This window comes from Arvicola amphibius, chromosome 2, assembly GCF_903992535.2.
Source record: "Arvicola amphibius chromosome 2, mArvAmp1.2, whole genome shotgun sequence".
In the NCBI taxonomy this organism is placed as follows: Eukaryota; Metazoa; Chordata; class Mammalia; order Rodentia; family Cricetidae; genus Arvicola; species Arvicola amphibius.
This window is the reverse complement of record NC_052048.2, coordinates 192829336-192846430: the sequence shown is the minus strand read 5'-3', so window position 1 is coordinate 192846430 and position 17095 is coordinate 192829336. Positions and strand designations below refer to the sequence as shown.

General features: G+C 39.2%; 1 protein-coding gene across 1 annotated transcript in view; it reads right to left on the bottom strand.

Moving 5' to 3' along the window:
• The window catches only part of Cntnap2 (contactin associated protein 2), a 1482107-nt gene that overhangs the window by 716513 nt on the left and 748499 nt on the right, over positions 1 to 17095 (bottom strand). The window contains exon 13 of the mRNA XM_042054579.1: positions 15997 to 16197. Within this exon, the coding sequence (XP_041910513.1) occupies positions 15997 to 16197 (201 nt within the window). The remainder of the gene's footprint in view (positions 1 to 15996; positions 16198 to 17095) is intronic.

Here is a 17095-nt window from a genome sequence, read left to right as displayed (position 1 = left end):
GGATACATGTGGTCATGGCACTGGAGAGATGCAGCTGATTGGATCGTTGAAGTTTACTAGACAGTCAACCTAGCCTAATGGTGAGCTCCAGGTTCAGGGAGAAAGTGACTCAATAAAGAATGGTTGTGGATGGTGACTGAGAATGGCATTTGAGGTTTGATTCTCATCCACAGATGCAGCACACAATCACACACACACAGCACAGCACAGCACAATATTTAGAAAGGGAATACTGCAGAGTAATGTTGGTGGGATGTCAGAAGGCAGAAGGCTTGATAGAAAGCTTGCTTATCTCTCTCAGTGGAAAGACTTCAAAGCCTATTGAGAGAAGTGTGGATTAGCAAATGAAGTCTATATCCCGGCAACAAATGCCATCTTGCTAAAATACGGAATAAAACCATCTGCAGCCCCTTTTTAAAAAAAAAAAAAAAAAAAAAAACAGCACAAGGAAATGGAAGGCCGTTTTGCTTTAACCAATCCTCTAAATCCATCTGGATATATGAAAGCATGGTTATTGTCACAAGTGGCTAGCGATTTTATTTAGCAATTTGACATAAGACCTACGTGTACTTTCATCAGCTAGCAGAGTTGTTGGACTTGAATAATCCCTCAGTCCATAACAGGTGTGCCCCACCTGTCTATGATGGTCCGGCTGCACATTCTTCAGCTGAGGGCATGAATTGTCCCTACTCTAGAATGGGATCTTGGACTAGCTCATCTCAGAATCAACCTTTACTGGTTGTGATGGCTGCTTTAAGAGTCACCTTATGTACAATGTCCAGTAGAGAACTCAGACACAAATTCAGGTTGTATAGCAATCAAAATGCAAAGTGGACTTGGTATAGGAGATTATTTTATCTTATCTATATGGGCTTCCTCCAGTGGTTGGAAACCCCAGAGGTAATTTGGAAACATCCTTCAGGAGAAACCTCACCGATAGCTGGTTGCTGCCCATCTACCTAAGTGCCCAACCTTGTCCCTCCTGATGATGAGCCTCATTTTCAATGTAGCGAGTTAGGCCCCCACAATCCCACAAACCAATACCTGGCAGTAAATCTCCAGTTACATACTTCACTGGTTCTGTATCTGAATGAACATAAACCAATAGCTTATCTTAACGGTACTCTAGAACCCCCTCCCTCCTTCCCTGTCATCCCAGATACTCTTAGCCTTCCCTTCTAAAGAAGCCACTGCAAAACACAGGTCCACATTTCTAGAAATTGTAATGGATACTAAGTAGGTTCTCTATCAATAAGTTCTAAAAGTCATAAACTCGATGATTTTAATGTCATGAGTCTAAAGCACTAACTCAGTTTAAGGCGATGCTATTTAAAGGCACTCTATTTGACCAGGCTGCATTTCCAATGGCACTTAACAAAGGATTACATTAAGAGTAAATTAGCAATTCTGTATTAATATTCTAGAGTCCCAGAATGAGGTGTTTTTTCTTTTAGATTGGGGTTTTACCATGTAGCTTAGGCTGTACTCAAACTTACAATTTCCCTGCCTATCTTCCCAAGTATGGAGATTATATGTGTGTGGCACCACATTCATCTGGAAAGCATTTTCATGGTAAAACTAATGATTTTTTTTTCAGTATCTTGTGTAGGACATATGTTTTAACCACAACTCATAATATCTGATAAATTATGAATTTTCTCATTTTTCGGTGTCATAAGAATGCACAATTTTTAGCTGGGTGGTGGTAGCACACACCTTTAATCCCAGTACTCAGGAGACAGAGGCAGGTGGATCTCTGACTTCGAGACCAACCTTGTTTACAGAGTGAACAGACTAGCCAAGGCTACATAGAGAAACACTGTCTCAAAACAAAAAAAAAAGAACAACAAAAAGAATGGATCATTTAAAAAATAATTCATTAGTAATAATCAATAATAATTTGATATATGCTAGAAAAAACAATGAAACTAATTCAATCTGATTTTATTTTTGATGGATAATAAGTGTGGATATAAACAAAAAGAGGGAGGAATATTCATGAAAAATATTAAAATTTAAAGCTTTCCTTTTATAAACTTGCCTAATGTACTATGGTTATTAAATATTTCAAGTAAATACTATTTCATTTATCCAATATTTCAGAAGAACTTTTATAAATCTAATTTTGTTTTTCTCAGAGAAGAAAAGTCGATAAGTATGGGGTTTAAAAAATAAGACAAGTCTACTGTTTTCTAATATTTTTTTGAAATTGGACAAAAAGTTATTTCTTCATTTACACAATCTTTTTTTACAAAGTAAAAGACACAAATTTAAAAACCTTGGCTTTATGATCTCTTAATATGCTGAAGTTTAATTTAAATGCAATTATAAGAACTCACAATTTTCACAAATTAGAAGATCTATGTATTGGTGTTTGGGCCAGTGGCTTAGTGGAATAGAGCTAGGCAGGAAAACTAAACTGAATGCTGGGAGAAAGAAGGCAGAGTAGAAGAGAAGCCATGTAGTTGTCTGCAGGAGACAGACACACCAGAACCTTGCTGGTGAGTCACAGCCGTGTGGCCAGACACAGATTAATAGAAATGGGTTAATTTAAGATATAAGAGTTAGCCAGAAATATGCTTAAGCTATTGGCCAAACAGTATTGCAAATAATATAGTTTCTGTGCGATTATTCCAAGTCAGGCTAGTTGGGAAACGAGCTAGCAGTCTCTGTCAAAAATGTATTTTAAAAGATTCAAGGAAAAATTAGTGATAGTACAGTTTCTGTGTGGTGTTATGGTTTTCACAGCTAACCTTTGTTTAGAAGAGATTACTAATAATGTACTGTCCTGTCAAAAAATTAAAGGAAAAAATATGGTCAAACAGTTACAAGGAAAAATAAATCTAAAATCTAGAATTCTCATACATACTTTAAATTTAAGCATATAAGAGAAAGTCATTCCTTGATGGAATAGCTAGTTGAATTCAACTTTTTAGCATCAATTGTCATGACAGGAAGGATATGAGAAGACAGTTGTCAACTCTATGTATTGATAGGATAAATAACCTCACAAAATGTCCATGTTTCCATATTTATTACAGAAACTAACTATATGCACAAGTACTCATCAATCAAGTGGCAGTAATGAGCAGGCCTTCCTGCTTTATAGAGGAAGTTTATTTCTTGATGTATCGGCTCAGAGCTCAGCAAGATTGCAACCTAGGAGGAGGTCCTGGGTGATAAAAAGAAGTCTCCACTCTTCCTTTTCTTATAAGGTATAGTTTTTCCTGCAAAGCCACCTTTACAATTTGCAGACTTATAACTCTTTCACGCTTAAAATTATCAGCAATACTTAACTTCTCCTTTTGCTTTGCCTGTGATTCCTCTAGCCAGCCACCTCTTCACCATAAACATCCTGAAATTCATCATGTATCCATCCATTCTGCAGTAGCCTCTAATGACCATTATTACTGGGAAAGGTTTCCTCTTTAGGGTATCTTACCATTGACCTTGTCTCAGTTTTCCTTTTTACTCAATGTTTTTACATAAACAGAAAATAAAAAAAAAAAACCTCTCCCAGTCTGATTCTGTTGGGTTTTACTGTTTTGATTATCACTTTCCAGTCCCTTTGGATAGGTGCATCCTTCCCTTCCATCATTAGCCTCCCTTTTAATTGCTACCCCCTTTCCTTTCCTTCTATCTTCTGTTTTCACTCAGGCCCCCATGACGTCTCATCCTACAAAGCATCCACCAGTGTACACAGATGTTTACTTCGGTTGTGCTCATTCACAAATGGGAAGATCACGTTTTTTCCTTCTATTATAGTTAGGATAGGCAAAGAATGAGACTTGTTTTGGTTCACAAAATGAGGCACACTTGATGCACTTCTCTCCCTGAGAAGAGTTATGGCTGAAGTCTCCACCTCCGAGGTCCTTGGAAAAGTCATTATGCAGCTGGCATAGAACCAAACAGACCAGTGAGCTGAAGCAAAGTCAAAACTTTAATGACATCATTGATATGGATCCTTTTGGACTGGGTCTTTTGCTCTTCTAATATAAACATGAGAATGGAGAGCATGAGGACCCTTTCATTTTATTTTGGCTATTGGATATGTTTACATAGCAATGAAGGGGAATACTATGTTAGTCCTTTTGGTGTCCATTAAAAGGATTTGCACCCTGTGGGCCATTACAATAGATGAACACTTGTCTTCAGTGTCAGGTTTTCAAGTTGGCCACTCTCCAGATTTTCCTTAAAAAGCAGCCATGCCAGGAAGCCTTATGCTGCGCTGTTCCCCAAGTTAGAAGATTGGGCCGTCATCAAATGTTCCTCATTTACTCTATATAAATAATTTGATTCTGTCACCTAAACCTTGAACTTAAAGCCAAGTTTTTCTTCCTCTCTCAGTCCTGATGCGCCTCCCAGACAGCCACAGACACAGTGCTGGGAGGTCCCTGCACACCAGTTCTGTCTTCTACTCCTTTCTCCATGTGACAGTCTGAATACACAGTTTGCAGCCATCCCTTTCCCCTCCAAGGAAAAATTTCCAGTGTGAAATCTGAAGAGACGCAGGACTGATCTCCAAGCTCCTTCCCCATCTCTGTGGCCTCCGGTTCTCTTCCAGCCTCTTACTCCCCTCTGTTAAGTTCTGCACTACTTGGTCTTCATTTCAGCATCAGTGAGCACATGACATCTCTAACCTGGAACTCCTCATCCATTTCTTTTCTTAGTTAGTTTGTGTAACTTCTTCCATTTCAGCTTATATGCTACATTTCCTGGGATACAGGAAATGCACTGGCAACAGCCGTCATTAATTCCCTTCACATCTTTCTAGCTGGGACTCTCATAACTGCCTGTCGATGCTGTTTACACAGCCTCACATAGCTCTTTTCCATGCTGTCACTTTGCCTTTTTGGTCGACAGTATCTGTCCTGTCAATTCTAGTCCCTCCAGTGTGCAACTTTACTAGACTTAGCTTTCTAACCGTGTTCTTTTCCTCTTTCTTTGCTTCTTTTCTTTTTTCAAACATTGGCTTATTTACTCGTACGCGTGAACACATGTGTATGTATCTGTGTGTATGTGTGTGTAACTGCATTGGATGTAGAAATTAAGAGAACAGTTTGCATTATTTTCTTTTTCTTCTAGCCTGTGGCTCATGGCGATTGAGTTCAACTCATCAGACTTGACAGCAAGTAGCTCTATGCGATGACCCATCTTACTGGAGCTGCAATTTTATTTAGACAGATCTTTAGTAAATTCTGGTTTTAAACTCTCTGTCTAGCCTACAATGGTCTTAGCCTTGATCTCCTGCCGTCCAAGTGCTGGTAGTAGAGACTGCATCATGATACCATTGTATGCAGTGCAGGATTGGACCCAAGGCTTTCATGTTAGGCAAGCACTATACCAGTGAGCTGCACTGCTGCCCCCAACTGTATTCTTCAGTATTATTTTTGCTTGTCTCTTTTAACTAAGCCCTCCAGTTTTAGTACTAAAATTAGGGCCCATAACTAATTAGATAAATCTTCAACCTTCTGATTGATATACTGATCAGGAACAATGGGTTTCATTTACTTAAATCAATTTTTAGGTGGAATTGGTTAATGCTTTTTAAAATGTCTGAACGGTTTCAAAAGTTAAATATAAAGATCTTTTTTTAGACTGGAAGAAAAGAAAGTTAGAAAAATGGTTTTCTTGAAAAGTGCACCAAAGTTTAGATTTTTATTTTTATGTTTTACTTTTTTTTTTTGGTAAAAATAGGTTATAAGTCACAACGCTAAAGTTGTGTTTTCTCCTTTGGTTGCCACTAAATCACAGTTTAGTATCATCAAAGTGTATTGAATTTTACACAGCTTACTTTACAGGCCAAAATTGTGAACATAACTCCTTTTCAATAGATACAAAATCTAATAGTAAACTACCCAAAAGGAGGGATAATTTATATGACTTCTTCCAACATAACAAAGCAATAAAAGTGCAACTAATGAGAACCAGGCTGTATCGAGAAATTAAAAGCAATGAAACCCAGGAAAGCAAGAAACAGTACTAAATATCACCAGAAAGACATGAAACACAACTACCCACACTTCTGCAATTAAATAAATCTCCATATATGCAGGAAATAAATACTTCAGGAGAAAATTCAGAATTAGAAACTATAATATGATTTGTAAAATAGATATATGAGTGCAATTCCAGGAAATCCAAATAGGTGCTTTTAAACGAGCTCGCAGAGGTCCTGTCCAAACAGGTGAAGCACCTTGGGCATCTGAAAATGCTGGGATTGTAGAACTGTATTCCAGTAGAATCTAAATTTATCTTTCTTCCAGTAACTAACTTAAAGATTCAAGTTGTTTGTGTGTGAAGAGGTAGGGTACGCATGAGGGTGGTGTGTGTGTGTGTGTGTGTGTGTGAGAGAGAGAGGGGGGGGAGGGAGAGAGAGAGAGAGAGAGAGAGAGAGAGAGAGAGAGAGAGAGAGAGAGAGAGAGAGAGAGAGAGACTTGGTGTACTTGTACGCATGTGCATGCAGAGATAAGAGGGTGAACTCAGGTGTGATCCCTCAGGATCTGCCTACCTTTTTTGTTGTTTGTTTGCTTTCTGTTTATTTATTTCCTCTAGAAGGTGTCTCTCATGACCTAGATCTTGCTAAACAGGCTAGGCAGGCTACCAGTAAGGCCTAGTGGTCTGCATGTCTCTTCTTCCTCTGTCTCAGTTATAGGATTACAAGCACATGCCACCACAGTTAACTTTTTGACCCAAAGGAAATTTATTTGAAATCATAAGGGGGCATTCATAAGTAAGCAAGGCTGTCTTACAAGACAAACAGAGGACCATAGCGTGAAAATTCTCACTCAAATTTCCTGACTCCCAATTTATGCACACACTGCTTATTGCATTGGCAAGAGACTGGAAACAAAGGGGTGGGGAGAGGAACACTATGAACTCATCAGATACACAGTCAAGTTACTTCTGCTCAGCTCTAAGTTTACAAATATACTTAGGGCAGGAGGAAATAAAAGTTAACTTAATGCTTAAATTTGAATTTCTGTGTAGTCTAACTCAGTGAAATGGCTTTAGAGTGTGACTGGTCTAGCTCTGAGTTCCATATTAGACGGTCACAGCTTTCAATTGGCAACCCCATATTACTATGTCTGTTTATTCAAAGGAAACCTAGGTTCATCTTAGTCTTGTATGATGTCTGGAGATTATTGCCAGCACTCCATTATCAAGATGACCAACTTCTTGTGCTCACTTGTATCATTCTAGACTCTCAAAAGTATTTCCCCATAGTTAATGTGCAGTAATGAAGACACCTGTGTAAGAATTGTAAGCTAGTTCATATACATATAAATACATACACACACGTATATAAATAAATACATAAATATTTATAAGTACATATTAGACTATGTATATTATATTAGATATATATCAATATAATACATTCTAATATAATAGATGTTAGAATATATATATATACATATATATATCAGACTAATAAAAATGTTATTTGAGCATTTGATTTAAAAATAAACTTGGGGGAAAAGATAAACCGCGGATGGCAATATAGTAAACAGTCTAACCCATAGCAAAGATTCTATGCTACTAAAAGTACCCATGGCACTAGACTCTCTACAAAACCTCCATCTATTGTTTTAACCTAACAACTACTGGTTAACTGACACACAGTATGATAAATAAGTTGAGAAGTTACAATCTTGAAAGCAGTGAAAGCCAATTGAGACAGCAACTGTTTAAAATGTGGGCTCTGGATTGAACTCTGGTCCTTATATTTAGCATGCAAATACTGAGTGTCTCAACAAACTCTTAAGTTCTTAGAGGACTTATTTCAGAAGCAGATTCAATTTTTCATTTTTTCCCTTTTACATATTATTATGTTCATAATTCTGAGGCTATAAAATTAAAGTGTGCTGACCTTCTTGTAGAGAATCACAATGAGTTTTCTCAAATTGGGTAATACTTGGTTATTTCCATTGATATGACCTCATTCCAGTTTATATATGAAACTACTTTACTTTTATGACTTTTGTTTCTATATGTTTATATGATTGGTTAAGAACAAATGAATTCATAATGGCTTTGAAAACTGAACATTGATGGAGGAGTCTCATTGGCTAATAAACAAACTGCCTTGGCTTTTTGCTAGGGCAAGATTTAGATAGGTGGAATAGACAGAACAGGAAAAAGGAAGTGAGGTAGATGGCTCAGACAATTGCCCCACCTCTCCTCTCTGGGGCAGACTACTGCCATGACTCTCCTCAGTGAGCCAGTTGACATGAAGCCAGCCACCAGGTCAGACATGCTGCATCTTTCCTGGTAAGACACCACTCGTGGTGTTACACAGATTATTAGTTATGGGTTAGTCAAGATGTGAGTAAGAGGCTGAAACTAATGTGCCAGGCAGTGTTTAAAAGAATACAGTTTGTGTGTTGTTATTTTGGGGCATAAGCTAGCCGGTGGCCGGGAGCTGGGCGGGATGAAAAGCAGGTCTGCCTGCAGCCCCATCACTACAGAACATGACTATAAGGGATAGCCAAATAATTATTTTGAAAGTGATTCCTTTTTCTAATTTTGTAATAACAGTGGATGAGACTGTAATCTACACATTATCATCCTTATAACGATTCTGACAAACAATGAATAAGTCAACATTTGCTAGCTAATGGTATGGTACAAATAGTTATCAGTAGAGATTCACAAGTTCCACATGTCTATCAATTCTTAGTACTAAGTGTTTTAGAAGCTCCAGAGCCTCAGATGACGTCTGGATGTGAGGCTCTTAAAATAAAGAATAACATTTAAGTGCATAGCGATTACAGCCTCATTTGATATTCATTTTAATTCCAATGACTATAATGAATATACTTTGCATTCAAACAGATGCCCCAAGTGCTTCTGAGGAAGTTCCAGTATAATTCAGTCTTAGTTACAGAATGATAAGTGGGTGTTTAAAATCAGACATTACCATGAAAGAGGAAGAAAACAATTATAGCAAGCGTTAGTTCCTTAAAACAACAAATTTAAGATTTTTATTAAAATCTTTTCTTTTGTATCCTGACTGATACAGAACCCAGTGCACAGAGAGCTTTGCAAGGTCAGCCCCTCCTGCACTTGTATTCACTGTTCTACAGTCGCTCACCTGGACAAAAGAAAGGGGTAGTGTGGGGGGAAACTCTGTAGAGTAGGCAGAAATCCATTTTATGACATCTATGCATTGTTCCTTCAATTGGATTAAAAATAACACCTTATTAGTGTGATTTAGCTAAAAAGGTAGTCATTTATGTATGCCCTTTTTATTTTAGCTGGCCAGAGAATTCCTATTCCTCTAGCCCTCCCCAACATAAAGGACTAACAACTTAGATTTGAACAGGAGAGGCACACACGCCATAGACAGTGTTTTTCGATAATGGTTCATAAAAATGGCTGGGAATGTTTGCTGAAAGCAGTCATTCCTGAATCCATACCAAATCCCATCAAAACCTGTGTGGAGGGTCCTGGAATCAGTATTACAATAAACAGCCAGAAAACATAGATGCTTGTTCCTGCTTAGAAAGAAATGACTGCGGGTTCATAAGGGAATATTTGAAGCTATGCCCTTTTATTCAAATGATTAAACATGTATCAAGAACAGATCCTGTTTGAATGAAAGAATGGTAGGGTATTTCAGCAGAAGAGGAGGCAGATATAGTGTAAAAGCGAGAGGGGATCGAGGACACCAGAACAAGTCCCCCAAACTCAAGTGAACAAAGCTCACATGAATTCACAGAGAGTGAAACAGCAGGCACAGGACCTGCACGGGTCTACTGGGTCCTGCTCACATCCTTTCTAGCTTTCAGTTTAGTGTTTTATGGGACTCCTGGGTATGTGAATGTGCAATTGTCTGATCCTTGTACCTGCTCTTGGGCTCCTTTCCTTCTCTTGGTTTGTCTTGTTCAACCTTGTTGTGACTGGTTTTGTTTTATATTATATTTTATTTTGTTCAGTATTTTTATTATCTCTCAGAAGCCTGTCTTTTCTAATAAGAGACATAAAGAGAGTGGATCCTGATGGGGAGGAACTGGGAGGAGTAGAGGGAGGGGGAACTGTAATCAGGAATGAGAAAAGAACATGTTAATAAAAGTGGGAAATATTTGAGAATAATAGGGTGTTTAAAAATGTCTCATGTAGATGATAATAATTTTCAAATAACATTTTAGGTAAAATAACAACCTATAAATGTCTTAAAATTCAGTATTGGATTCTCTGAAAACATAAGGAAAATACTGTGTTTATTGCGAGAGTTAGAAATTCACTCTTGACTTCCACCAAGTAGTTTTCCTGCAAAGGTCATCTGGAGTTCAAAGGGAAAAGTGTCTGCTTTATTTTAGAAAATGTAACTAACATACTATAAAAACAAGTTTTTATTGTTGTAGTTTTGCCCATGGCTGTGATAAGGTATCTTGACAAAATGCAATGTGATCAAGAAAGGATTTATTTGGCTCACAGTTCAAGGTTACAGGCCATCATTTCGGGGAAGGTAAGTAAGGAGCTTGAAGAAACTAGTTACATCCATCTACTGTTAGGAGCGATGAGTTAACACATACATGCCAGTGGTTAGCTCTCTACTCTTTTATTATTATTATTATTGTTGTTGTTGTTGTTGTTGTTGTTGTTATTAAAAATTTCCACCTCCTCCCCACCTCCCATTTCCTTTCCCCTTCCTTTATTCCCCTCCCCCTCCCTTTCCAGTCCAAGGAGCAGTCAGGGTTCCCTGCCCTTCGGGAAGTCCAAGGTCCATCCCCCCTCCATCCAGGTCCAGGAAGGTGCGCATCTAAACAGACTAGGCTCCCTCAAAGAAAGTTCATGTGGTAGGAACAAAACCCAGTGCCATTGTTCTCGGCTTCTCAGTCAGCCCTCATTGTCTGCCACATTCAGAGAGTCTGGTTTGATCCCATGCTGTTTCAGTCCCATTTGAGCTGGCCTTGGTGAGCACCCATTAAACCAGCCCCACTGTCTCAGTGGGTGGGCGCACTTCTTGCGGTCCTGACTTCCTTGCTCATGTTCTCCCTCCTTCAGCTCCTCATTTGGGCCTTGGGAGCTCCGTCCTGTGCTCCAATGTGGGTCTCTGTCTGTATCTCCATAACCACAGACATAACCACAGACAGAGGAAATTCAGAGAATCATTAGATCTTACTACAAAAGCCTGTATGCCACAAAATTGGAAAATGTAAAAGAAATGGACATTTTTTTTATAAGTACCGTATACCAAAGTTGAACCAAGATCAGGGAACAATCTAAATAGACCTGTTAGTCATGAAGACTTAGAAGCTGTTATCAAAAACCTCCCTATCAAAAAAGTCCAGAACCAGATGGTTTCAATGCAGAATTCTACCAGAACTTCCAAGAAGAGCTAATACCTATACTCCTTAATGTATTTCACAATATAGAAACAGAAGAGTCATTGCCAAATTCCTTTTATGAAGCCACAGTTACCCTGATACCAAAACCACACAAAGACTCAACCAAGAAAAAGAATTACAGGCCAGTCTCACTCATGAACATCGACGCAAAAATTCTCAATAAAATACTGGCAAACCGAATCCAAGAACACATGAGAAAAATTATCCATTATGATCAAGTAGGCTTCATCTTAGAAATGCAGGGCTGGTTCAACATACGAAATCTATCAATGTAATCCATCATATAAATAAACTGAAAGAAAAAACCATATGATTATTTCATTAGATGCTGAAAAAGCATTTGACAAAATTCAACACCCTTTTATGATAAAGGTCTTGGAGAGATTAGAGATACAGGGGTCATTCCTAAATATAATAAAGGCTATTTACAGCAAGCCGACAGCTAACATCGAATTAAATGGAGAGAAACTCAAAGCCATTTCACTAAAATCAGGAATACAACAAGACTGTCCACTCTCTTCATATCTCTTCAATATAGTGCTTGAAGTTCTTGCAATAGCAATAAGACAGCATAAAGAGATCAAGGGGATTCGAATTGGAAAGGAAGAAGTTAAACTTTCGTTATTAGCTCTCTACTCTCATACAGTTTAAGATCTCCTACCTAGGGAATGCTGCCACCATAGTGGGGGGCTCTTATTTTAAATAAGCAAACATTCATTATCAACTCCCACAGAACAATCTGGTCCATATAACCTCTCATTTGTACTCACTTCTGAAGTGAGTCTAGATGTGACAGTTAAAATTGTCACATCTCTCTTATTTTTCCTAAGCTATGTATATCATATGCTATATAAAGGAGAGTAATGGGTGTGTGACATTCCTTGTGGCTGAGAGAAAACCATCAGTGGGGGAAAGAAGGAAGACTATTAGACCAAGAAAAATAAATGTTAGTTTCCTTAAAAAGCCTTAGATCAGTTCTCTGGTACCTAAGCTGTAAATCATTAGCATACATATTTGACAGATCTAACATGTTTTTAAAAATATTATTATACTTTAACTACTAGAAGAATTTGATAATGAAAATTTGACTGTACCAATGAAAATACCAAGGTTTCTATCTAATGAGCAATTTGTCCCACTTGTCTCCCATTCCAGGACTGGAGACTAATTAACTGAAATCTGTGAACAGAGACTCTGTGAGGAGCACTCACACATGAAACAGAGAAAAACAAGCTGATGAGATTCATTAACAACTCTTTTCTGGCCTTGGTTTTTCCACAGTTGTTGGCTAATGCTCACTAGCAATGGAAGCAGTATCCAGTAAAATTTTCTGTGGGCAGTGAAGGGTAACAGAAACACCTGTTGGGCTGTGTAGAACTCTTAGATTCTCAGAGTTGGTTCCAGCCCATTCAGATTTGACATCATCTGAGAACTCACCATCTATCTGCTAGAACTATCTAGCAAAGTGCCATAGGCAGGCAGGACGTGGAGCAGTGGAAATATATTCCCTTGTTGTTCAGAAGGAAGAAAGCCTAAGTTCAAGGAGGTGGTAGATTTAGTTTGGCATGCCAGGGTCCTCTTGCCATGTACATACATGGTAGAGAGAGAGAGAGAAGAGAGATAAGAGAGGGGGACAAAAAAAATCACAGAGACAGACAGACAGGGAGAGATAAGGGAGAGGAAGAGGGGCAGAAGGAAAGAGAGGTGGAGTACAGGGGAAGAGAGAGAATGATAGGGGAGAGAGAGAGAGAGAGAGAGAGAGAGAGAGAGAGAGAGAGAGAGAGAGAGAGAGAGAGAGATCGTTAATTGTCCTGTTGGGATTAGGACATCTATCTGCATTCTGACTACATTTAACATTACTGTATACTAAAAGTCCTGTCTCTAAGTACAGTCACTTTGGGAACCAGGGCTTCCACATATGTATCATGGAGAAACATTTCATTTAATGACACTCAAAACAAATGTGTATTCTCAACCTCATTTTAGATCCATCATATCAAAAATATAGAGTAGAGCCTGACAGTTTTGCATTCCTAACTTCTGTGTGTTGTTCTCAAGCACACTTAGGCTCAGAAACATGTAGACTCAGAAGGATAGGGTAGGGACTCCATACACAGAAGAACATTTACTTGCATCCAGGCCCATGTCCATACTCACTTCCCAACCCAGGGCTTCTGACCAAACCAGGAGGACCATTCATATGACATCTATTGCCATTCCTTCCCAACACCAACCTGGGAACTTCTTTCTGCTCTTTCAATGACATTACTTCAATAGGCCAACCATTTCTGCCAAACAATATAAGCCCTAATTTTCTAAACCTATCACTTTATTGTTTTCAGATTTTACCATTGCAGAATCCATGGTTTACACTATAAACACAGTAATAGCACAAGGCTTTGCACAGGATAAACACACAGTTACCCCCAAATCATCTATTTATTTTGTCTCCAACTCTTTTTCTGCATGCAGCTCCCAAACAATGCTGGAATGCTGGATCTAAACCAGTGTTGATTTAGGGCATCACATATCCAACTAGTCTTTGACACTATGCAATGTTATAATGCTGCTTATTAATTGAAAACATACCATTCATGTCTCAAATATCCTCCTGGATATTGGAAGCAGACAAGTTTGCTGTGCAAAAATTGGGATCTTGGGGGTGGGGTGGGTTGGGGGCAAGGGGAGATGGGAAGAGCAAAGCGTGAAGGGGAGAATGGGGAGAGCTTGGGGGAATGGGATGCTTGGGATATAGGAAGGGTGGATATGGGAGCAGGGAAGCATATATCCTAATTAAGGGACCCATCTTAGGATTATTAAGAGACTTGACTCTAGAAGGGTTCCCAGGTATCCAGTGAGACGCCCCCAGCTAGTTCCGTGGGCAGCTGAGGAGAGGGAGTCGGAAAAGGCCAGATCCTATAGCCATACTGATGATTATCTTGCATATCACCATAGAATCTTCATCTGGCGATGGATGGAGCTAGAGACAGAGCCCCACATTGGAGCACCGGACTGAGTTCCCAAGGTCCTGACAAGGAGCAGAAGGAGGGAGAACATGAGAAAGAAAGTCAGGACCGTGAGGGAACCTTCATCTGGCGATGGATGGAGATAAAGACAGAGCCACACATTGGTGCACCGAACTGAGCGCCCAAGGTCCAAACGAGGAGCAGAAGGAAGGAAAACATGAACAAGGAAGTCTGGACTGCGAGGAGTGCTCCCACCCACTGAGATGGTGGGGCTGATCCATTCGGAGCTTACCAAGCCCAGCTGGACTGGGACTGAAAAAGCATGAGATAAACCGGTCTCCCTGAACATGGCAGACAATGAGGGCTGCTGAGAAGCCAAGGACAATGACACTGGATTTGGACCCTACTACACATACTGGCTTTGGGGGTCCTGGCCTGTTTGGATGCTCACCTTCCTAGACCTGGATCGAAGGGGGAGGAACTTCGACTTCCCACAGGGCAGGGAACCCTTACTGTTCTCTGGACAGGAGAGGGAGAGGAAGTGGAGGAGGGAGGGGGGTAATTGGGAGGCGAGGAGGCTGCGGAAATTTTTAATAAAAAAATAAAATAAAATAAAAAATTCATACCCCTCAAGCAGACATTCTCATCCTAATTGGACAGAAAAAGAACGTGGGAAACTGAGGCTGGAATATAAGACTTCCATAGTAGAACATCGTCACTATAGTCTGTAGGAGTTATATTACACCCTTGGAAATAGTTCTTGCCACAAAAAGGCAAAGTATTCATATGCAAATTAGCTTGATTTAGCCATTCTGCAAACATATTTCAAAACACGTTGCACATGACAAATAGATAACAGTTTTACTTACTGTATAAGACAAGCGAGTTCAAGTTCAATGACTATCCCAAAGTCACCTTTGGAAAACCTCAAGGCTGCAAACCTGAAAGCACTATTCCCTCCACTCAAGGCTCACGTTCATGTTTGCTGTTGTGTGATGGACCAAAAGATCTCTGCCCACATCTTAAATATAGTGTCATGCTAACATGCTAACACACAAAGCTTTCTTGCAGAGATGGTATTTTCAGTATCACTTTGGGGGCTTCTTTATTCTAATTCCCCATCTTGTACACACATATGCATGCACTCCTTCATACACACATACACTCTATATTGCTAAAATAGACTGTCATGATAGGAAACTTCAGGGTGGGTTTCTTAAAGCAGATACTGTTAAATGACAGCAAAGAGCCCTAAATTCTCTCACTGCTTTTCCCCAGATTTCCTGGCAGCCTTCAGAAGGCTTTCATCTTTACATTAAAGACACCAGAGGACCTCAAAGACCATCACTTGAAAGCTCACAAGGAGCTCCGACAAACTTTTGCCCAAGGCAATTGCTTGATAAATGAACATTAACAGCACACCTTGTATATGTGCATAAAGCTGAAAAAAATCCATAAACATAAAATAATGGAATTGCCTTTTAAAAACCATGCATTCTGAGCTTCACTGTCCAGAAAACAATCCCAATGATTACATTGTACTTATTTACAGCCATCTGCACATTGAAGCCGGACTGGGCAATAAGATAATAAGCCACACCTGTTGGATTGTTTAGGCAACTGCAAACACCAGCTGAGAGAGTAATTAAAAGTAATGTTCCATCGCAGCCTACCTGGGGTGTTCAACAACCTGGACATCCTGCAGAAGTAGGAGACATACTGTTCGCAGTATTCAGCGCTGCTGGTGATGGCACTGATCTGGTCCATGGAGGCACTGTAGATGAGCTGTGTCACCGAATACTTTTCGGGGCTGTAGCCCACCACTGTCGTCTGCATCTGTAAGTCGTGAGACACTATGGTCCACACCTTGTCCTCTGTGGGCAGAGAAATAATTAAGACAGTGGCTCATTAGGACTCCAGTATTTCAAACGTCAGGAAAAAATTGAGCTGCATTTAGCTGCCATTTTCATTAAATTGGTATAAAACTGAGTTAGAGAGAGAAGTCCTGACAACATTTTAGTGTGTGTGTGTGTGTGTGTGTGTGTGTGTGTGTGTGTGTTGTATGCACCTGTGTATGTGTGTGCATGCCTGCAAGTGCAGAAGAGAAGCATGCTAAGTGTGTTTTCTCAATCATTTCCTAATACATCTTTTAAAAATGCTTTTGTAGTATAGACACATTTATACAATAGAGATGTGGCTACTTTTGTTTCTTTTCTTTTATCACTTAATTACAGTGAAGTCACAAATAAAAAAAAAAGTCTCTCTGCTAGATTAAGAAAGTCACTCGAACTCCTGCCCCTTCCTGAACTCTGTATATCTGAATGGACATCTATTTAGAATAGATTCTCTGAAGCAGTGAAACTTTGCTTAGTGTTTTATACTTTCATTTTAAATGGCATTTTTATCAAAAAATGGGAAAAATCTACAGCTGAATTGGTGCTAGAAAAGCAATCAGCTTTGTGTCCTTTGTCTGTATTTTGTCTTTCCTTGTCACCGAATATTACTTTTCCTAGACAATTTTTCTAAACATTATACTATTCGCACCTTTACATCTGTTTACATATGTACACGGACACACTACAGTTCAGGATCCACAAGCATGAGAACAAGAGTTTTTTTTTTTCTTTTTCTTCTTCAGTTTCTGTGACCCTGCTTAATATCATACACTCCAAGTCCACCCATTTTCCTGAAAACTTCTTTTCATTTACAGCTATTCCACTTTACATATGCATATTTACATCACTTCTCCTGACTTTGAGATGGGGTCTATTA